Source organism: Heteronotia binoei, chromosome 11, assembly GCF_032191835.1.
Source record: "Heteronotia binoei isolate CCM8104 ecotype False Entrance Well chromosome 11, APGP_CSIRO_Hbin_v1, whole genome shotgun sequence".
Taxonomy (NCBI): domain Eukaryota; kingdom Metazoa; phylum Chordata; class Lepidosauria; order Squamata; family Gekkonidae; genus Heteronotia; species Heteronotia binoei.
In genome coordinates this window covers 51,310,485-51,333,405 of record NC_083233.1, presented here as the reverse complement: position 1 = coordinate 51,333,405, position 22,921 = coordinate 51,310,485, and the positions used below count along the sequence as shown (strand labels likewise).

General features: G+C 45.5%; 1 protein-coding gene across 6 annotated transcripts in view; it reads right to left on the bottom strand.

Annotated features, from left to right (window-relative positions):
• The window catches only part of AIFM3 (apoptosis inducing factor mitochondria associated 3), a 61,549-nt gene that overhangs the window by 8,261 nt on the left and 30,367 nt on the right, over positions 1 to 22,921 (bottom strand). For all 6 annotated transcript variants that reach the window (XM_060249775.1, XM_060249778.1, XM_060249777.1 and 3 more), the window contains 16 exons: positions 22,214 to 22,427; positions 18,423 to 18,532; positions 17,327 to 17,436; positions 17,061 to 17,105; positions 15,758 to 15,854; positions 14,942 to 15,054; positions 14,215 to 14,301; positions 12,850 to 12,941; positions 10,482 to 10,612; positions 9,760 to 9,875; positions 9,573 to 9,644; positions 8,619 to 8,682; positions 8,133 to 8,209; positions 7,370 to 7,487; positions 6,350 to 6,448; positions 5,750 to 5,825 (listed from right to left, as the gene is read on the bottom strand). In XM_060249775.1, the coding sequence (XP_060105758.1) occupies positions 5,750 to 5,825; positions 6,350 to 6,448; positions 7,370 to 7,487; positions 8,133 to 8,209; positions 8,619 to 8,682; positions 9,573 to 9,644; positions 9,760 to 9,875; positions 10,482 to 10,612; positions 12,850 to 12,941; positions 14,215 to 14,301; positions 14,942 to 15,054; positions 15,758 to 15,854; positions 17,061 to 17,105; positions 17,327 to 17,436; positions 18,423 to 18,532; positions 22,214 to 22,427 (1,621 nt within the window). The remainder of the gene's footprint in view (positions 1 to 5,749; positions 5,826 to 6,349; positions 6,449 to 7,369; positions 7,488 to 8,132; positions 8,210 to 8,618; positions 8,683 to 9,572; positions 9,645 to 9,759; positions 9,876 to 10,481; positions 10,613 to 12,849; positions 12,942 to 14,214; positions 14,302 to 14,941; positions 15,055 to 15,757; positions 15,855 to 17,060; positions 17,106 to 17,326; positions 17,437 to 18,422; positions 18,533 to 22,213; positions 22,428 to 22,921) is intronic.

The following is a 22,921-nucleotide window of genomic DNA, read 5'->3' as shown; positions in this document are numbered from 1 at the left end:
GCTTGCAGCACCGCAGTTCCCAACCGAGTCCTCTGCTGAGCATGCACGTCCAGCACATAGTGCTTCATGAAGGCATGCGGAGAAGACCAGGTGGCAGCCTTGCAGACATCAGACAGGGACACGCCTCTCAGGAACACCACCGAAGTGGCCATCGCTCTTATGGAGTGTCCACGAACAGGCCCAGATAACGGCTTCTTTGCCAACAAATAACAGAGTTTAATCATCTCAGTGAGCCATTTTGAGAGCCTCTGAGACGAAATCCTGGAACCTATCTTGGGAGCAGCATACGAAACAAAAAGCTGCTGTCCTTGCAAAAAACCTTTGAACGTTTCAAATAAAACAGCAAAGCACGCTTCACGTCCAGAGCATGCAACCTACGTTCCTCGTCCGGAGGGGCTAGGGTAAAAAGTGGGCAACCAAACTTCTAAATTGAGGTGGAACTGAGAGACCACCTTCGGAAGAAAACTAATGTCTGGCGCCAGGGAAACCCCAGCCTCCCGAAAAACAAGATAAGGATAATCACACCGCATCGCCGTGAGCTCCCCAACACAACGTGCTGATGTGATGGCAACCCAAAATGCAGTCTTCCATGACAAGAGCTGCAAAGAGCACGTGGCCATTGGCTCAAAGGGGCGATGGGTTAGTTTGTCCAGCACTAAAGTCAAGTCCCACAACTGTGGGGGTGATCTTGATGGTGGATGCAGCCTAAACAACCCCTTCAAAAATTTCTTGGACTGAGGGTGTGCAAAAACGGAGTACCCCTCCACCGGATCATGGAAGGCAGATATTGCCGCCAAATAAACTTTGACGGAGGAGAAAACAAGGCCCGCATCCACTAGGGACAACAAAAAATCATAAATTGCCACCAATCCCACCCTGCTAGGTGAGACCGAAGGGTCAACTAAAAACTTGGTAAATCTCCGCCACTTCCTGTCATAGGAAGTGCAGGTGGACAGTTTTCTGCTGTTCATAAGAACTTGCTGGACCCTGTCAGAGAACCCTAATGGTCGATAAACCATGCTGTCAGCCTCAGATGGGGCTCGTTGTGATGGAATACATGCCCACCCTGAGCTGACAGAAGGTCCGGTTCTGCCGGGAACTGGTAGAAGACCCCCCTCGAGAGTTGGAGCAGGATCGAGAACCAGTTCTGGCGAGGCCACCAGGGAGTCACCAGGATGCAGCGTGGTCTCTCTCTTGCTATTTTGTTGACCACCTTCGTCAACAATGGCAGAGGCGGGAACATGTAGAGGAACCGGCCCTCCCAAGGAAGCAGGAGCCCATCTCCCAGAGATGCTGGATCTGCTCCCCCTCTGGAACAGAACCTGGGGCATTTCTTGTTCTTGGCCGTGGCGAAGACATCCAGCTGCGGGTACCCCCAAAGCTGGAATACAGGCTTCAGAAAACGCCACTGCAGTTCCCACTCATGTGGGGAAGCCCCACCCCTGCTGAGGGAGTCTGCCTGAATGTTGAGGACCCCCGGAAGATGTGCCGCCTTCACAAAGATAGCATACTGGAGACACTCGAACCAGAGATCCAACGCCAATGCACAGAGCCGACGAGACACTGTCTTTCCCTGCCTGTTGATGTAGCACAGGGCAGTGGTATTGTCCTTAAGCAGCGCTACAGTCCTCCCCGCCACTAAGGGGCGGAAAGAACGTAGGGCAAAGTGAACTGCCAGCAGTTCTAGATAGTTTATGTGGAACTGAGTCAGTTTTGGCGGCCACCGGCCCCCCACACACAGGCCTTCCATGTGGGCCCCCCAACCCCACAAGGAAGCATCTGTGGTGATAGTCATAGTAGGAGTCGGAAGATGGAAGGGAGCTCCCTGGCAGATGTTGTTCTCTGACTCCCACCACTGTAGCGTCTGAAGAGTCCCGGCTGGGATGGTGAACCTCTTTCGAGGTGAGTCTCTGAGTGGGTGAAACTGGTGAAGAAACCACAACTGTAGGCCTCTCATTCTCAGTTTCGCGAAAAGTAGCACACTTGTCGTCACCGCCATCAGCCCCAGCATCCGCTGAAGCTGCTGTGCTGTGCCCCACTTTCGCCTCTGAAGCAGTTGTACCAGACTGACAATGTCCTTTGCCCTCTGTGAAGGCAGGTATGCACGATGCTGGTTCGTATCCAGCAAAGCCCCTATGAACTGCACTGTCCTTGACGGAGTAAGGTGAGATTTCTCCAAATTGACCTGCAACCCCAAGGTGTCGAGAAGATGTAGAGTGATGGCAATGTGCGTTGACAAACTTTCTCTCGACTTTGCCACAAGGAGCCAGTCGTCGATGTATGGAAAAACGACAACTCCCTGGAGACGGAGATGGGCAGCCACAACGCTCATCATCTTCATAAACACGCGAGGTGCGGTGGACAGGCCGAACGGAAGGGCTTTGAACTGGAAGTGCTGGGAACCCACTGCAAACCTGAGGAAATGCCTGAACTCTGGATGGATGCTGACATGGAAGTAGGCATCCTTGAGGTCCAGGGTCGCCATCCAGTCCCCTTGATTGTTGAGGGACAGGATTGTTTGCAGTGTGGCGATTCTGAACTTCTGGTACAGAATGAATTTGTTCAGATTCTGAAGATCCATAATTGGTCTTAAGCCCCTGTCCCTCTTGGGGACCAGGAAGTAGCAAGAGTAAAAACCTCCCGTCCTGGCCTCCGTCAGAACTCTCTCTATGGCTTGTTTCTGTAGGAGGTTGTTCACCTCCCCCAGCAGAGGTGGGGAAGGGGGAGTGGTGATCACCACGGATTGGTTCGGAATCTGCACAAACTCTATTTTGTAGCCCTCTTCTATGATGGACAGAGCCCACCTGTCTGTAGAGATCAACTCCCAGGCAGGTAGGAAAGGGCGGAGGCGGATAGATGTTGAAGTGGGGGCGATGACGTGTGCCACAAGAAAGTCAAAGGCCCTGCTTTTGAGGGCGAGCACCCTTAGACTTGCCAGTAGCCTGAGAACCATAGTGGTTCCTGTTGTTGCCTGAGTACGATGGTCTGTCAGGCTGGGTGGAGCGAGGTCACCATTGCTGTTCCGGTGAAAATTTTTGGAAAGGCTTCTTGGCCCACGGTTTGTGCCACTGCTTCACCTTAGGAGCCCTGGAGGTGGCCTGCACACCCAGGTTCCTAGAGGTCTTCAGGCTCTTGTCAATTTCCTGCAGTGCACTGTCTGTGGTGGTGCTAAACCGGCCATCCCCCTTGAAGGGCAAGTCCTCGACAAAAGCCCTAGTGTCCTGCTGCAGGGCTGTTGATCTTAACCAGGAGTGCCGACGAATGCACACAGCAGACGTGATTGCCTTTGCCGACACGTCCACCATGTGCTTTGCTGCAGCCAATTGCTGCTTGGCCACAGCAAAGCCTTCTTTCTGCAGCTTCCTGGCAGCAGCCTTTTTGTCCTCGCTCAGGGAAGAGAGAAGAGGGGTGAGTTGTTCCCATACGGAGTACTGGTATCTAGCCATGCAAGCCGCATAATTAGATACCTTTACTCCCAGGGCCCCTGCAAAATAAACCTTTCTTCCCATGTTGTCCAGCTTCTTTCCCTCCTTGTCGGGTGGGGATGAGTGGACCTTTCGTGCCTTGGATGAAGAAGAGACGACCACTGAGTTTGGTTTCGGATGGGTGAAAAGGAACTCAGCCCCCGTCTCCTGGACCCTGTACATATGGTCCAGCCCTCTGGATGACACTGGAGTTGAAGATGGTTTCTTCCAGGGCTCCTTCACTGCCTGCAGAATCACTTTGGTGACCGGCAAAGCGATTGCTGAGGATGTGTCCCTCTGCATAATGTCAAAGACATTATCATCCACGACAGGTTGTGGTTGCATCACAGGCAGGGAGAGGGAGGTTGCCATCCTCTTCACCAGGTCGCCATAGGACTTCAGATCCTCCGATGGCGAAATCGGGAGATCTTCGATTGTCTAGGACCTTGGTGAAGGCTCCAAAACACCCTCCTGGGTGTCGGGACCACTCTCAGAATCCGATGAAGAAAACTCCCGGTGCTCAGAAAGGATCGGCGTCGATTCCCAGATCAGTGAGCGGATCGACGTCGATGGTCACCGACGAGTCTCAGCCGCTGATGTAGTGTGCCTCTCCAGAGGGATCGATGCCGATGGTCTTTGGGAATGGTGCGACAGCCTCAACATACAGGACGCCTTGGACTGTTGATCCCATTCCGCAAACTCCCTTGGTGGATACCACTGATAAGGAGGATACGAATACAGATAGGAGGGCGGCCATTGACGCTGCTCCCATGATGGTAGCAGTGGGAAACGGTGTGGTGCCATGGAGGGCTCTAGCTCCCGTCTGCCTCTGGGTTCCATTGGGGGAGACGGATCCATCGGCGCCGAAGCCTCCACTTCTGAGATCAACCCGCTCCTACTGTGACGTTGCGACCCGGATAACGAGGATCGCTGGGTGAGGTCGATCTCCTGCTCGGACATCAAGAGGCAGTGTTGTTGGGTACTGCCTCTCGATGCCGATGGGCTGTGGCATGGGGACGCCAGGATCTTCCTCGATGGGGCAGTCGGTGCCGAAACGACGGGCGACGGGGTGCGGGGCCTCTTCCGCTTCTCCTTGGCCTTCTTCGGGGAGGATGCTCGGGTCCCCGAGTCATCCCAATGCTTCTTAGCGGGTGTTTCCACTGATCCGTCATGGGATCGTTTTGTGGAGGAGCCTCGCTCAATCGGCATTTCGGTCACGACCGGGGTCACATCGGCCGATGTGACCGTCGGGGCCGGGGTGTCTGCCATGGTCGATGCCGACGGGCCCGATGCCGATCTTTGAGGGTGAAGTGCCAATTCGGTTAGAGCTGCCGAAAGCCACGCCGCCCGGTTCTTCCTCGTTTGCTTAGAGAAGCGGAGGCAATGTGGGCAGGACTCCACACGGTGCGCTTCACCAAAGCAGAGAAGACACAGAGAATGGCCGTCTGGGGGGGGCAATCTTCTTCCCACAGGAACGGCAACGTTTGAAAACCCCCCAGCGACTTTCCATAGACTCCTGCTCAGAGTCCTCTGAGGGGAAAAAACTTTGGGGGAAAACAAACGAGGGGGAAGGCCTCGGAGGGCAGTCCGACAGACACACAAACTTTTTTTTTCTAACTAACTATCTATGCTAAGGAAAACAACAAACGGGCTATCTACAACGATAAAGGCAAAAAACCAGTATCTCACTGACCGGGGACACGAAAGGCGAACCTCTCCGCGCAGCAGTCAGAAAGGAACTGGAGGGATCCCCGCTCTGGCGCCAGTGAGCATGCGTACTGGAACGCCTGCGCATGCCCACTGGCGCCGAGCGCGGAAAAATCCCGGGCTTTTCAGATACCAATTCGGGGATCGGCGCAGGCGCTCTATCCCATGGGTGTGAAGCACAGAGACCACGAAGAAGAAGTGTTCCTTCTTTCTTTGTGTTCCCAGTTTAAAGAACTATTTCCTGCTCTTCTAGCTTTGGCATTTCTGAATCAAATATTCTTCAGATCTTGTGGGGGGGAGACTCTTTTATGTTCTGCCTTTCACTTTGCAGCCAAGTCCTTTGCTCAATATTTTTGTGAGCAGTCCTAAGTGCTCTACATAGCTCCTTGCCCACTTCATTATTAACAAAACTAGAAAAGTTATGCAAAATGAGGTCTGAAAAAAGACTGGAGGATAACAGGGAAAATACTGGAATGCAACTCATTGCCATTGATGTGGATTCTCTATTAAAGCTGAATGAACCAATGATGGCGATTCTAGAATGGAAGTAACCATAAGAGAGAATTAAATACACTTACTTTGTGTAAAACGCCACAAATTTCAGTTCATCTAAGTCTCCTTGAATAATCACATCATCAAACCCTTCTCCATGGCCTGAGAGGGGAAAAAAGGAAATGTAAAGATATCAAAAGGGTTGTATGTATTCCACAACCACCACAAAAATGTAAAGTGTGCCAAGTACAGCCAAACTGCTACCCATATACATTATGCAAATATATATGTCTTTTTTCAATTTACACAATTTGTGCTTTGATTTTACTATTCTGGTTTAGGTAATCATGTAGAAAGCTGTATAATGCAGTGAAGTCCTGCTTTCATTTCTGAGATTTCAGCAAGTCCTGCTTAGACCCTTTCAAGTGCATCTTAACAGAAATGTTCTATTTAAAACCACATTCAGAGAGTTTTCTGCATTCTCAAGCACCTGCAACAATCACTTGCCCTCAACAGACACTCTGCATTTAGGATTACCCAGACATTCCTCCATGCACATAGCCACTTGTGTTCTGCAGCTCTTCCACTCTCCTCCCAACAGAAGTATGCTTTTACTTTTCCCCCCACTGAGAATTTTCCTCATTGCAATCTTTCAGTTAAGAAACTGCGGCCAGTTTTGCCCTCACCTGTGTAGCGGATGCTTTTGCCAAACATTGCTGTCCACAGATATGGGACAGTGCTGATTTCTGTCCCGTGGGCTAACATGTTTAGAGCCGCTATGCGTCCTGGAAAGTGGGAATAAAACAGAAGCATTAAACGAGAGCATAAAAAACTATTAGAGGTGTCATGTTAGAACAGACCAAGTCTATCCAGTTCAGCAGTCTATATCCAACAGCAACCAGCCAGGTACTGTTAGGAAAACTGGAAGTCAGGCATAAACATGGCGACCCACACTTATGGTTTGTCTTCTTCACCTGATACTCAGAAACATAAGCATGGGGCCTGAAGCAGCTGTCCCTGTTGCCCATTGGCTAAGACCACCCCAATACAGGATAGGATTGAAAATATATCGCAAGGGTCCTACAGTTTTAGGCTAGACCAAACTGTGTGTGCAAAACAAAACTGATTTTGAAAGCAAGACCAAGTAGCAGGCTAGGATACACTTGCTACCTGACAAGATCATTAAAACAAACTTTACCACCTCTGAGCAGTATACACATTCAAGAAATAAACACTGGAGTGTTGAAAATCAAAAGCTTTCAAATCAATTGTTCGTGATAGCCTGGCATGGACAGAAACAGAGGGCCTAAAAAGTAGTCAGGATGGAAGTGAAGATGCAGGTGGATGCTCCTGATTTTAAGGGGAACTGCAAATAAGTGGACCTGAACTCTCATTCTTTCTGTCTTAGCTCTCCACTGTCTGTCAATTGAACCCACCTTCCAGGTAATACAGTCAGGGTAGATATCTGGTGCAACAAATGTGGCAGTTTAGTTTAGCCTTAGTCTCTCTACAGCAAATTGCACATGCATTGCAGGGGTGGCCAATGGTAGCTCTCCAGATGTTTTTTGCCTACAACTCCCATCAGCCCCAGCCAGCATGGCCAATTAAGGCATTTCTCCCTGCCTTTTCCTCTTCACTCCCCAGTTGATGGTGTTTTGGTATTAAAGGCAGCATTTTGAAAAGAAAAAGGCACAAGCGGCACCCACCCTGCATATGAGCCATCTGCCAATGAGGGATGTTCACCTTCTTGTTATTCCTCAAGGCCAGTGGAAATGCAACGGCATCACCAGCTGCAAAAACGCCTGGAAAGTTAGTCTGCATCATCTGAAAGGCACATAAAAGGGTTCTGTTCAATTCAGATGATACAGTGATATGTTACATACACACAAACACATGTAGGAATGGAAAGATGTTGTAAATGGTGATATGATATGGCTGAATCTCTTTCCCTGCCACTCACATTATGCAACACCAGAAAAGCCCAAGCTTTCATATTCCACCACTTTTTCCTCTAAGGAGTCTAAAGCAATGCAGAGGTCTCTTATTAGGGCATAAAGCACAGCCAGGCTTGTGTGGCTTTAGCATTACACACATGAACACATGAAGCTGCCCTATACTGAACCACAACCCTGGTCCTTCAATGTCAGTATTGTCTACTCAGTGGGTCTCCAAGGTCTCAGGCAGAGGTCTTTCACATCACCTCTTATCTGATCCTCTTAACTGGACATGCCAGGAATCGGACCTGGGACCTTCTGCATGCCAAGCAGATGCTCTATCCTGAGCCACAGCCTCTCCAGGTGTCTTCAGATTATGCCCTGGGCACTGTACTCTTGCTTGCCCACACTGACCAAAGTGGTTCTGGTTCTGTTCCTGCTTCTTCAAAGTGTCTGTGCCTTTGGTTCCACCCACCCACCACCCCATTTGCATTGGTTTTAGCCTTCCCTACCTGAATACTTTTGATGGATTTACCTTATTCACAACAATGAAGCCTTTGGAATCCATGTTAATGCCACTCTGCTTCAGGAAGCCTGTTGCAGGAGTTGCACCTGCCCAAAAGAAAAAGAAAATTTTGTAACTGACTCAGAAGTCCTACCCTGTAGCTATCCAGGCCCCAAGGTACCAATTTTAGGGACCAACTTCAATTCAGAAGTGATCTTGTGAGTACATCTAAGTGAGAAATCACCTCTAATTGGGCTATCCCTGTTATTCCGAGACAATAGGATGGCCAACTGCATCATGAATTTTCATGAAAAGGCTACGTACGAATCAACCTAGGTTCACAGGGCCATGCATTTAAGTTCCAGAATTTGATGAAAGAGGTGAGCAACACATCATCCACAAACAGGACACACTGTGGCTCCTAGAAGCCATTCACAGGACACACTGTGGCTCCTAGAAGCCATTCACAGACAATCCCAACAGTGATACAGCTGCACAGTGAACATAGACACCTACCAATGCCTATGACACAGACATCAGCACGGAGAATCTTGCCGCTCTTCAGCACAACTTCCTTTAGCTTTAAGGGAGGGAAAAAAACAACATGCAACATCCAAATCATCACTTTTTCTTTAATCAAGGTTGTGCTTGCCATGACGTGAAATCACAACATAGTTTGGATTAGATGGGGAAATTGTTACGTACCAATTGTGTCTGGCCAACAGGCAGAACCATTTGGAGCAGTGGAAGCTTGAAGTCCTGCCCTTAGAATAACAAGCCTTACAGGCCACAGCAGAGCCAAAGAACCCCCCCTCTCTCATCTCCATAGCTCCTGGTGTCTGCTAGCATCTCTGATCCACCCACTAATGTGCCTCTAAATGAGCACTTTCATGCACAGCATGAGAGCCAGTTTGGTGTAGTGGTTAAGTGTGCGGACTCTTATCTGGGAGAACCGGGTTTGATTCCCCACTCCTCCACTTGCAGCTGCTGGAATGGCCTTGGGTCAGCCATAGCTCTGGCAGAGGTTGTCCTTGAAAGGGCAGCTGCTGTGAGAGCCCTCTCCAGCCCCACCCACCTCACAGGGTGTTTGTTGTGGGGGAGGAAGGTAAAGGAGATTGTGAGCCGCTCTGAGACTCTTCGGAGTGGAGGGCGGGATATAAATCCAATATCTTCTTCTTCTTCTTCACAGCATCACTAAGTAACACTCTCAAGGGAACAAAGGTGGCAATGCCCACACTGGTGTCTTTTTCCCACTCTGTGCTGTACAATATACAGAAGGAAAAAATATACTTTCCAATACTGCTCTTATGTATGAATAGATACCTGCAAGCTCCACCTCAATTTTCTCATCAACCTCACTGGGCAGGAACACAGTGAATGCACAGTGCTTTGGAGGTTTTAAAGGGACAAGTGCCACATCTGGGTGCACAACCCTGCTGCTATCCACAGAAACTGTCACCATTGTAGTACCTTGCCATCCTGATCCCTCAATTCTGATACTTCAGTCTGCATGTAGAATTTCACCCGGTTGTTTTCAAACATCTGTCCAAGAAAAAGAAAAAAAAGGAAAAACGGCATTGAATTGGACCCAATGTCTAAGGTATGATCAGCCCCCAGAATGTTTCCCAGACAGAGATAATTACATAGCTGTAATTACTTTCATGATGGCTCGCCCAACCTTCTCCCCAAAGAACTTCTTGAAAGGGATTTCCTCTAGCTCTACCACTGAGACAGAATGGGCCTTCTCAGTCAGATAAGCCGCAACTTCCATCCCTGAAAAACAGAACTACTGATGAACCATAGCAATACTTGAATTCTCATGTGAAGTCCAAGCAACACTGAAGCTTTAAATTCTGGATGTGGACTACTAGGATTAGATCATGTTGTGATCTGCCCTGAGCCCGTTATGGGCGGAATATAAGCCTACTAAATAAATAAATGCAAAAGCAGCCAAAATTTTAGCTTCATGAAGACAGCGACAGAACACAGTTCACTGTGAAACTGTCCTATGTCAACTCCAACATGAACTTCCTTCTATGAGGCCTCTCAGCCCCATCCACCTCAGAGGAGGTCTGTTGTGGGGGGGGGGGGAGATATAGGAGATTGTAAGCCACTCTGAGAGAAGGGCAGGGTATAAATCTGCAGTCTTCTTCTTGTACCACTAACACAAACCAGAACTAAAAATAAGGGAGAGAAGAGGCCAAACCTGTCCTAAACAGTTCAGTGTTCTTGCATTGTATTTATTTCTGTTGGAATTCAGAATGTGCTAAACAAAAACTAAGAAAAGCAATCATGAACATACAGGAATCTTGGACAGACTGGGAGGGCGCAGCCTGTTCCTGGAATCTTAACTTTTCTCTGCAGTGCAGAAATGCTCACCTAGGAAAGATGCACCCACAACGACTGCATTTTTGCTAGTTGCCAATTTGACCACTCGGTTGGCATCTTCCACAGTACAGATATTAAAAACATTTTCCACTTCTTTGCCTTTACAGCTAAGGGTCTTGGGCCTGAAAAGAGACATTCAGACTAGCACTAGTGGTGAAAGAGAATTCTGCAAAATTTCAATGCGGCAAATGTGTGTGTCAAATTCTGACACAGATTGATAACAGTTTGTCTGTTTTAATTGATTCAATGAATGGGTAAAGCAGATATACAATTTAACACAATTTATTTTAAGTCATCTTTCAGGATACATCAAATACTGGTAGCCACATGTCAGATGTGGTTCAGAACTGTGACTGCTACTGTCGGATATTATCCAATGCTGTTTATGGATGCAACATCACTGGAAGTCAGAGGCTGATGCCAAGCGTCAAACATTTACCAAACACCTTGCACAGCTGGAGAATACGCAGAGAATACTAACCATCAGGATTTACAGGGAAAGCAAGGGGGCTGGACTTTTTTTCAGCAATATCTTACTGTTGCACCCCCTGGGGGCAGGGAACTTTGTACCCAGAGTCCATGAGGAGGTTCTTGAAACCACATGCCCAGGCACGCTTTTGTTATAACAACCCCCCTGAAGGTGTGGTTCAACTCACCCACCTGAGGGTTCCACTGTATTACAGTGGAAAAGAGCCACATCACTCCCACCTCCCTCTTGCTTTAGCTTTCTTCTTCTTCTGCCAGCCTCCTCCCATTTCCATCTTCCCCCATTTTTATATTGCCGGCTTCAAACTTGGTCCTTGACTTAAGTCTGACCCTCTTCTCTTTTCCCTGACTTGCCTCACAACACCTGGGCCTAGAGAGCCATTGCCAAGCCTGACCTGCAGCCGAGGCGACTGCAACTTCCTGCCCTTCTTCCCACCCAGGTGAGTCCTGCTGCTGGGTCCAAGGGACTGCCCTGCCTGCCAGACAGTTTGTTGCTAGGTAACCTGCCACACTTACATCTGACAAACTTGTAGCTAATACTAAAGTCTTCACTTGGGAAAAAAAATTCCCACAACTTTTGCCCTTTTATGGATACAGTAGTCTGACTTGCCCAAAGTTGACTAGCATGTCAGTGAAAGAGCTTTTGATTTGGATATCTCTGCTAGTCCAACTGCTGAGGGCCAAAACAGGTCAGAGATTGCAAACCTTTGTCAGTCCTAATTGCTCCCTAACATACATATGCAACAATGATTTGATGAGAGCTGCACAGTGTACATTTAATGCTTCAAGCCCTCCTTGGCCTTCCTATCAAACCCAAGCTCCTTTCACTGTTATGATCAGTGGGAAAGGGGCAAAGACAGGTTATAAAAAGACATATCTTTTTATCCCTTTAAAATGCTAACAGTGTGGCAAGTCCAGTCTGGCTAGCAAAACTAACCAAGAGTTGAAGGGATAAATCCTCTCTTCCCTTCCCAAGTGGTCCCTATCCAAATCACAGCTGCATAGGCACTTGGTTTACTTTTTACAGACTGGCAAAGATCCATGATTTCTGCTACCTCTGTTTTGGCCCTAAGCTACTGAGAACCGATTTTCACAATACAGAGAGTCCTTCTGTCCGCAAGTGTTCCCCATGGACCCTGTTAACAAATCTGATCTGGGAATTCTGTGCTTGAAACTTCATTCCTCTGGACCTGATTTGGATGAGGACCAAGGAGGGGGGACTTCAGCACTCCCCTTGCACCATTTTCACAACCTAAAATGGTCCTAGAAGCAGTGATTTGCTCCAGTAGAAAAACTTGTGCACACAGAGGAGTTAAACATAACTCTCCCCAACTGCAGCAGCTTCCTCAGGGGGAAATGACATAGTAGGAGACTTAAGCCCTCTTTCTTTGTGCTGTGGCCACAGGCTGAATTGGGATCATATATGCTTGGGAATTAAATTCCAAGCACAGAACTCCCAGAACACAGTCGCACAGTATTCCAAAAGCCTTTTGATAGTGTCAGTGGCAGACATTTTGTAACATGAGAATTGGTCCCATGCTATTTTGCCTGTATGATACCAACTGAAATTATTTGTGGAGCCATTATCAAATTACATCAACTTCCTGGATATGATCAAGGTTTCCAAGTAACACAATCATCACTGACACAGTAAGGCAGGGGTGGCCAACGGTAGCTCTCCAGATGTTTTATTTGCCTACAACTTCCATCAGCCCCAGTCATTAGCCATGCTGGCTGGGGCTGATGGGAGTTGTAGGCAAAAAACATCTGGAGAGCTACCGTTGGCCACCCCTGCAGTAAGATTTCCCTCCAAACTCTCTTATGTATGAAATAATAGGTCAGGGGGGCACAATGCACTCCACTGAACACCTACGTGCTTCCGGTGGCCAGCAACAGTTTGTTATACTCCATCTTAAATCCATCCTTGAAGACTGCAGTCTTGTTCTTGATATCTACAGCCACAACCTGCAACAAGTTCTGAAGATCATTACAGGGAACCTCCAAAAAGACCACATTTAGATTAAGTGTGTGGATATTTCTGACCCATCACTCCTCTCAACATCTCCTAGTAACTTTGACTTAAAGCAGACATGATGTCTTTGCTCCCCATGTTTCCCTGCCTCTGCTCCAGGTAAGACAGGCTGTGATGATCTACATCTTCTATGTGCTTTAACTAGACATTAAGGAAGATGCAAAGAAAAGGTAAAACGAGAATCCAAGGAAAGCATTATTATGCATGATGCAGGAGGTACTCATCTCACTGTTGTCCATTTTGCATGTTGCATAGTATTCTAGAAGCCTGCTAAACACATAGCAGAAGCTGGGAAACAGAAATACTGCCAACATATGCTTTCCTTTCTTCTCTGTAAGTAAAAGGCCAAGACGCTTTAATTTTTCTTTTAACAATTAAAACTGAACATTCAAAAGGAGGATGTGTAATATTACTGAGAGGGCCAGACCCTATAGATTCAACTGTGGCTTTTGTTCTGGGCATGCTTTAGACATATAGTACTTTTATTTATGACATTTATATCCTGCCCTTCTTCCATCATGGACAGCAAATATGGGAGATTTCTACAGGATCCTCAATCCAGGAGCTGACCAGACTGATACCTGCTTATCTTCAAAAACCTGGCTATATTATGCCGCTCCTATCCTGTCATAATCAACGCAGCATTTGTGTGCACCATGGAGCTACTTCAGTGTAGTGGTAAGAGTGTCAGACTGATTTCGCACTAGGGCTTGTTCTGGATGAAGAGCCCTTTTGCCCCTGGCACTTCTCTCCATTTTCACATAAGCTGCCACAGGGCTGCAAGTTGGCACGCTGCTTTTCCACGGCAAGCAGAAACCACTTGTCAGAGGATCTCGCTTGCTGTGGGAAAGTGGCGTGCCAACTCACAGCTCCACGGCAACTTGTGCAAAAACGGAGAGAAGCGCTGGGGGCAAAAGGGCTCTCCATCTGGAACAAGCCTAGTGCAAAATTGGTCACAGACTACAATCTGGAAAAAAGTAGGTTCAAATCCCTACTGTCATGGAAGCTTTCTTGATAACATTGGACCAGTCATACATTCCCAGCCGATTATTCCCCTGTCCCCTGGCAGTCATTTTGTGGTTAGTTGTGCCCCATCCCACCCTGCCCTGTTTTCAAAACTCCCAGTGTCCACAGGCTCAATAAGGTTGAGAATCTGCTGATCTAAACTGCTCCTGGGTCTGCCCCTGCCCCCACCTACATATTTACCTGCATTTCTGTCAGGACCTCAATGTCATACATACGGAAGAATTCTTTAGGTCTCAAAGCAATCTGATCTGGGTGGCAATCCATTGACTGAAATGAGAAGCCATTTTTGTCCTCAGTCATTGAACAGTAGAAGGGTAAAGAAATCTTTAGACTTTCTAAACAGAAGAAAACATGTATTCTAATACTAAAGGAACAGAAGCCCAGGCCAAAGAGTTCTTGCCATCAGCTCCTGAAGGGACCACCAATCGCCTGAAAGAAAACAGCGAGGCAGGCCTTCTTCAAGCTTCCCCAGGCTACTGAAAGGCCTGTGCCCTGTGGGGAAGGCAAGAGAGATAGGCAGGCCAGGGAATTCATATTATCAGCTCCTAAGAAGACATGCAAAGGCCTGAGACAAATTCTACTGCTCATTTTATCTTTTCAGTTTTAAATTGCAAAGCCCTTGGTTGTCTTGACAAAAAGGTGACATATAAAGGCATTAAACAAGCAAATATATAAATAATCCCCATCCCAATAATGTGTACTGGTTATTGTTGGGAGGTACAAGCTAGGGTGTGTGGTTTTTTTAGGGAACCTCCTTTCCAGCTCCATGAAAGGCAGATTTATTGAACCTCATGAAAAACATGACAGCTATTCCTCTTCTGCTCCACTGTTTTCAACTCAACATTACACTCCATGTCAAAACATGCCATGTCTTTCCCTTTGCTCTGGGAACAGAAAACATACAAACCTTACTTAATTTGGGCCTGTCATAGGGCAAGTGTCTGTCCATTGTGCACATTACAATCCTGTCTGAGAAACCTTCTTGCCGTAATGTTTCAGCACATACCAATCCAGCAGGACCTATGGAAGAAATGAAGCATATAAGTTTTTCACTGTTGCTTTACAAACTTAAATTAGTTTTGTACCAATTTAGCTATCATGTCAGTACTTCCCCCATCAGAATTAAAGTTGTTTGAGGTTGGTGCAAATTTGTTTCTAGGTATATGTGGGACATGCTAAATGAAATTTCTTGCTATTTAATATACAGAGATAAAACAGGTTCTTCTGATACTATTATAAATATCAGCTGAAGAGGAAAATTCTCTTTGAAACAGGAAGTTTACTATATCGCTATTAGACCCAACAGATTTACATGACAGAAAGACAACCCTAGACATAAAACAAGTGTTCTAAAAAGGTTATACACAAAAGCCTTTGAGAGAGAGAGAGAGAGAGAGAGAGAGAGAGAGAGAGAGAATGAATGAATGAATGAATGAATGAATGAATGAATGAATGAATGAATGAATGAATGAATGAATGAATGAATGAATTTCAGTATCTATGTTTAGGGTTTTTGGTTGGCCCAGGCTAGCCTGACCTTGTCAGATCTCAGAAGCTAAGCAGGGTTTTTTATTTGTTTCTTGCCTTGAAAACCCTACAGGATTGCCATCATTCAGCAGTTTTCACCACCACACTGATGTCCCTTTGATGTATCTTTGGTAAGGCCACACCCACCCACCCTGGAGCTACCAACATCTTTTTAGCTCTTGCTGATCCATCATACCTGCTCCAATGATGAGGACATTTGTGCTGCTAATGTTGTAGTTGCTCAGGGAAATGCACTTGGCCATCACTTTGGTTCGCCTTTGTGTCTGAAGAGCCTGGAAGTCATTCAGAAGACCATATCTTTCAACACCTAAATTGTTCTCGCACCTCACAAAGCTAAGATGTTTAGGTGCTTGAGGTTGAAAAATTAAATGGCATGCCCCTTCTCACTAAGGAACACAGCACTGCACTGTGTCAAAGCCTCTAACTTTATGGAAGGACCACCCCCAGAATGAACCCAGCATCTTTGGTCAGTAAATTGTCCCTATGAACATGCCTCTTCACTGTTTTGTCTTCCTTTTCAATCTGCCTACTGGTTCATGCCAGGATGGCCAAGATCTCATCAGATCTTGGAAGCTAAGCAGGTTTGGCCCTGATGAGTACTTGGATGGGAGACCACCAAGGAAATCCAGGGCTACTATGCAGAGGCAGACAATGGCAAATCACCTCTGCTTGTCTCTTGGCTGTGACTTGACAGCACTTCCCACCACCACACTGTCTCATAATGTGCTTTGTGTTCCAGCGATCTTAACTGAAGAGTTAGGTACAGAAGCTGGAATACAAAGACCAAAAATACAAAGGTGTGCTCAAGAGCTCTGTAGCAGGGTAAGCTGAAGGCTGCTTCTCAAATATCCTGACGGACATATTTTTAGAGCAATGTGAATGGTCCAAAAATATCCTCATCACATACAATACGCATTTTTGTCTCTGCACAAACTAAGAAAAAAATTCTGCACCTTTCTAGTATGAACAGTTTGAATTGGGAAAAAGCAGGCTGTGGAGCATATGCCTATTGGCTGGAGTTCATAACTTCACCAATATACTTCCTTACGATCCTTGGGGCTCTTTGGCAACCATTTATATAGCACCTTTTGGGAACATCGTCATAGTTGTACTGTGAAAACTTTTTAAAACACATAACACACAAAGATCAGCAACGGAAATAAAAATATCCAGCATTTAGCACAGAAAAAGCAAAAAAAAATCAGAAAAATAATTGTCATCACTGTAAATCCTGTCCAAATACTGGGGGTGGGGGTGGGGGGGAAGGTGGCCATTACATGATTTCTGAATTCAGAAGAGATTTGACCAAACATATGCATTACCCGTTCATAAACTATAGCTAGGGATGCAACCCTTATGTAAACATCCTTAGAAATCAGTCCTCTTGAAATCAGTGGGATTTCCCTTTCAGTAGATATTTTTAGGATTACGCTCCAGAATCCCTGCCACCGGCACTAGTATTTGAATTAGAGTCTTACCTGTTTACTTGCTCGAATGTATACCTTCTCCTTCTCAATTTTCACCTATGATTAGAAATTGATTTTTAAAAACACATTTAGTCATTTAATTTGTTTTCCCTGTTCTTAAAATGATCATTTATTAATAATAAGCATCCAAATAATGGAGGCCCAAGGGCTGCCCCCCCAATGAACCTGAAGATTCTTACTTTTTACACAACCAGGATATTATCCTGTTGGGATTCAAGACATGCTTTGCTAACAGTAGTTAAACCTGGAGATCTCACCTGAAACTTTGGCAAACTGTCCAGGCCCGGAAAGTCTTCTATATCTCCTGTGCCAATGTTAAAGCAAGCCCCATGCCAGGGGCAACGAACTCGCCCTTTGGACAAAACCCCTGCAGAGAAGTTTTTGAAAAGGCAAAAGCGAGGTTATTGCTTTGCACTGCCTTAGTTACCTGCCAATTTTAAATCATCAAGATTCAGGCCTCACTACTCTTTTTAAAAAAATAACTGAGAACATTGAGCAGAAGAGAAAATCATCATTAAGGCTCTAGTCCAATTAAAGCGGCTTCTAGTTAATTCATTGTCCAGATTTTAATTGATTCATCAATTAACTATTCATTCCCAAGTATATTTAGAGTTTTTTGTTCCATCTAGCTCTAATAATTGTGAAGTGGTTTTATCTTACGGGTGGGTTTTAGCAAGCGCCTGTTAATTATCACAAAAACTAAGAATATGCTTAGCTAGAAAAACAGAAAGTTTACTCTGGCTTTCCTTGGAACAGAATGTGGATTGTCAATCTATGCAAATCAAGCAAAAATGTGTATTTGTGTGCGTTTACTTTTGCATAATTTATTTCTAGGCAGGAAATGAGAAAACTGGACTGGACATTACAGTCCTTCCCCAACGCTGGAAATTCCAGCTGATGTTGCCCATGTATGTTCATGCATCTTTTGGCAATCACAGGGACTAGAAACTTGTTTGTTTGAAAAAGTGGAAACTGAGATTTACAACTTCTTCAGATATTCTATCTATCCACTCTCTACTTTTTCTTCCTTTTCTCCTTCAGATTTTTCCTTAAAAAGCTTCTCTTTCCTCTCTGGTCTCTTTAGTTACCCTTCTTGGATGGTATCTCTTGCTTTCCCAATTTAGATCAAGATGACAGCACAGGGAGAGAAGGGGCTTCAAGCCTTCCCAGAGCCCTTCCTACCACCCTTTGATGCCCTCCTCCCAATCTATGATCTCATAAGAGTCTAAGGGCAGCCATGATATCCTGGAAGAGTAGGCAATAATACAACTTTCTAAAGCTCATTCTTTCAGATTTTTAAAACATCAAGGGAATGATTGAACCTGTAGCATTTTCTGGAGATAACAAACTGACCTTTCACCAACGGGGCACCGTAGTGAGGACATTTATGGCCCAAGGCATAAAATTCCCCATTTTCTTTGACCAGCAAGGCCTTCCCACAGCCCAAATCCACTTCTCGCATCCTAGAGGGACAGAGACAAAATTTAAAGAATAGTTATATTTTCTTAAGGACATATTGAACTCAAAGCTAACATTAGCAGAGGGTCTAGCAGAGCCCACAATGTGCTCTGGATAATGGAATTCAAACAGACAGCTGCTATAGCATAGCAGAACATCAAATGTTCCCATGGAAATTGCAAAAATAATTGTCCCCCTCTCAATCCATGTACTCATGGTAGAATGGAGGATTTTCTTGCCTGCGTGATGCTATGCTATGCCAACGTCAGAAGCAGGAACGTGAGCTGAGAGATGCCAGCTAAGTTTTGATCCACTACTGATACACCCCTGTTGCCTCCCAGCTCTTGTACCTAATGCCAGCACCAATGTCAGGGTCACACACCATCACCCAGCAGGCTCATAACCCTCTCAATCCAGCAAAGAGGGAGTTTTAATATTGCCAATTAGAAGAGGCAGTTTTAGAAAGTGAAGTGAGACCTGCACTGAGAGCAGTTGGAAACAAGTCACCAGGAATAGATAGGATAGCAACAGAGCTATTCCAAGCCACAGAAACTGTCTATTAAAATCTTAACAAGATTGTGCCAACAAATCCGGAAAGCAAAAGAAATGGCCCACAGACTGGAAACACTCCATTTACATTCCAGTTAAAAAAAATGCCAAAGACTGCAGCAACTACCAGACCATTGCATTAATTTCTCATGCAAGTAAAGTGTTGCTCTATATGAAATGAGAAATGCTAGAGATTCAAGCTGGATTCAGAAAAGGAAGAGGCACTTGAGATCATATTGCAACTTTACATTGGTTACTGGAGCATACAACAGAGGTTTAGGAAAAAATTACAGCAAAGCTTTTGACTGTGTGGATCATGAAAAACATGGTTGGCTTTAAAGGAAATGGGTGTGCCACAACAGCCAATTGTTTTGATGTGCTCTGTATGTGGTACACTCTGAACAAGAGGTCACTGTTAAGACAGAATATGGAGAAGCAGAATGGTCCAGAGAAGGGCAACTAGAATGATTAAAGGGCTGGAGCACTTTCCCTATGAAGAAAGGTTGAAACGCTTGGGACTCTTTAGCTTGGAGAAACGTCGACTGCGGGGTGACATGATAGAGGTTTACAAGATAATGCATGGGATGGAGAAAGTAGAGAAAGAAGTACTTTTCTCCCTTTCTCACAATACAAGAACTCGTGGGCATTCGATGAAATTGTAGCAGAAAGGTTAAAACGGATAAAAGGAAGTACTTCTTCACCCAAAGGGTGATTAACATGTGGAATTCACTGCCACAGGAGGTGGTGGCGGCCACAAGTATAGCCACCTTCAAGAAGGGTTTAGATAAATATATGGAGCACAGGTCCATCAGTGGCTATTAGCCACAGTGTATGTGTGTATATAACATTTTTTGCCACTGTGTGACACAGAGTGTTGGACTTGATGGGCCGTTGGCCTGATCCAACATGGCTTCTCTTATGTTCTTATGTTCTTATGTTTCCGATTGGCAAAGATCTCAGAGACAGGGCTGGCCCTGCCATTAGGCTCAGGCCTTCTGGGGGACCAAACTGGGCAGCTCCCATATGACTCGGTGACATTATCAGTGTGTGGGGGAGGGCACCAGAAGTTCGCCTTGCCTGCAGTGCCAGACAGTCTGGGACTGGCCCTGGTCAGAGAAGAGGAAGACCCAACATAAGATGGATTGATGGAATAAAAGAAGCCACGGCCCTCAGTTTGCAAGATCTGAGAATGGCAGCTAACTATAGGACGTTTTGGAGAATATTAATTGATAGGGTCATCATAAGTTGACAGCACTTAACACACAAAACAACACAAGATGGATGTGCAAACATGGTTTGATTCTAGTCCAGTAGCACCTTGGAGATCAACAAGATATTTGTGGTAAAAACGTAAACCTCAAGAACCTTGCTGGTGGTATTGGACTTGCATCTAACTGTTCTACTGCAGATTATACCCAGTGAATCAAATGTGTGTGTTCTTCAGCTCAGGTTCTCAAAGCTGGGGACCAAAGGAGGAGTTTGATGATGCAGCTCTGTTGACTAGACAGGGCCAGAAGACCAGGGGGAGGGACAGTGGCTCAGTGGTAGAGCATCTGCTTGGGAAGCAGAAGGTCCCAGGTTCAATCCCTGGCATCTCCAAAAAAGGGTCCAGGCAAATAGGTGTGAAAAACCTCAGCTTGAGACCCTGGAGAGCCGCTGCCAGTCTGAGTAGACAATACTGACTTTGATGGACCAAGGGTCTGATTCAGTATAAGGCAGCTTCATATGTTCATATATGTTCATGTAGACCTAGCCTGGCTGATCTGGGTGCTGATGATGCATGCTCCTGTTTGCTTTGGAGCCCTAGTACAGCACACTCAGTCCCAAGAACACACCAGGATTGCTCCCAGCTCCAGACTTTACTGTTCTTGCTCCACACCCAGGAAGATCTGAGCTTAAAAGTTATTCTTACTCAACCTCAGACATTACACAATGAATGTCAAAAGCTCCAGCAATGATAAAGATACACCACTTATTTGAGCAAGGACCTCTAAAGATTCCACCACTGTACACCTTTCAAGGGGGCAGACCCGCCCTACCCCATCCTTTGTTCAGTGCTAAAGGAACAGGCTTCACTGCATTCTATGACCAAGCTGATATCTGACCATATCTGCACTTCTTGTTAAAAGATATCATGGTGGCAGACTGTCATGTACTTGCACTGAGAATAAGATGGCGGTGGTGACTAAAGAGCTATGTGATGCAAGAGGTTCTAATCCTTACAAGCGTATACTGGAATAAAATTCTTCATTCTTTATGATGCCATAAGACTCTGGTTTATTGCTGTAACAGACTTTGGTTTATTTTTGCTATAATAGACAACCATGCTAGAACTGTAATCACAGCAGGGATAGGGAGAAGGCTTTGCTCCAACTTTAATGGTGTCACTGAATGCCCTCTCTTGCACATGAGTAAACAATCTCCATCCCTTCCTCTAAGGACTACACCTGGGGAGTTGTTGCAGTGAAGCAAATATCTTCCCTCCTGTTTTGTTGTTGGTAGCCTGGACTCACTGACCAAAATCTTACAGGGGTATGCAAAGTGCAGAGAGAAACACTGCACAATAAAGGCCTCTTTGTTTTACACAAGCCCTTGTTTCAAGCACACTGGCTGATCTATGACTGTAATAAAATTAAGTACAACGTTTCGCATGCGCACATCAAGCCACACTGATAGACACTTTGCTAGAGTTACTAATGACCTTAATGTTCCTGGTGACCAAGATTAATTTAATTCATGTCTTAGTATGTCCCATTACTATGTATGGGTGTGAAAGTTGGGCAATGAAGAAAGCGGAGAAGAAAGTACGCTCCTTTAAAATGTGGGGTTGGAGGAGATTTTTTCGATACGGTGGACCTCCAAAAAGACAAATAAGTGGAATCACTGGAAAAAGCAATAATGCTAGGGAAAGTTGAAGGCAGCAAGAAAAAAGGATGTCATAACATGAGACGAACTTACTCAATAAAAGAAACCACAGCCCTCAGTTGCAAGACCTGAGAATGGCTGCTAAAAGAAAGGACATTTTGAAGATTGTTAATTTATAAGGGTGCCCTAAGTTAGAAGCAACTTGACAGCACTTAACACACAATAACCCTTTGACTCTTTAACTCTAAATGCAGATGTGGTTCTACACTTACTGCCCATTGTCAAGGTCCTTTACATGGCAAACTGAGGCTTCAACAACATCCTTCAGGTTCCGGTATGGGTTCATGGCAATAGGGTGCTCTTCCAGCTGGTAATGCCGTGAAGTCCCATTGGCTTTGTAGATGATAGGGCTGGCTTTCCCATTGGGCGACATCTCCTCTTTGGTTCTCTCTTTCTCTGGCAGCACAACTTCAATTTTTACTTCAACTGTGTGAGCAAACAGAAACCTTCATTAAACCCAACAGACAAACTCCTCATACAAAATTAGCCCCAGTCAGAATCACCTGTTGGACAGATAACATTTGCCTTCATTTGGAAAAGGTAAAAATATAGAATAGCAAGGATTTTTTTTAACAGGAATATTACATTGTTACAAACATGACACGATTCAGATAACAAAGCCTCACATGCATAATCAAGTAATTTCCATAGAATTAACAGCATTTGTTAAAAACTAACCCTGAAAGTTGCAAAGAAAAACCTGATCCTTTAGTCAGCATTTTTCCAATCTTCTCAAAATAGGTTGAAGTTTCTGGTATTCAAGGATATAACTTTCTCATTTTGCATATATACAATTGCCTCCTGATGGCCCCAGATTCCTCTTCTTCCAAATCTACCTATGAATCCGTTACCTACTGAATTTCCAGTCCTATCACCTTAATCTGTAATGAGGACAAACTTCCCAAATTCTAAAAGGCAGT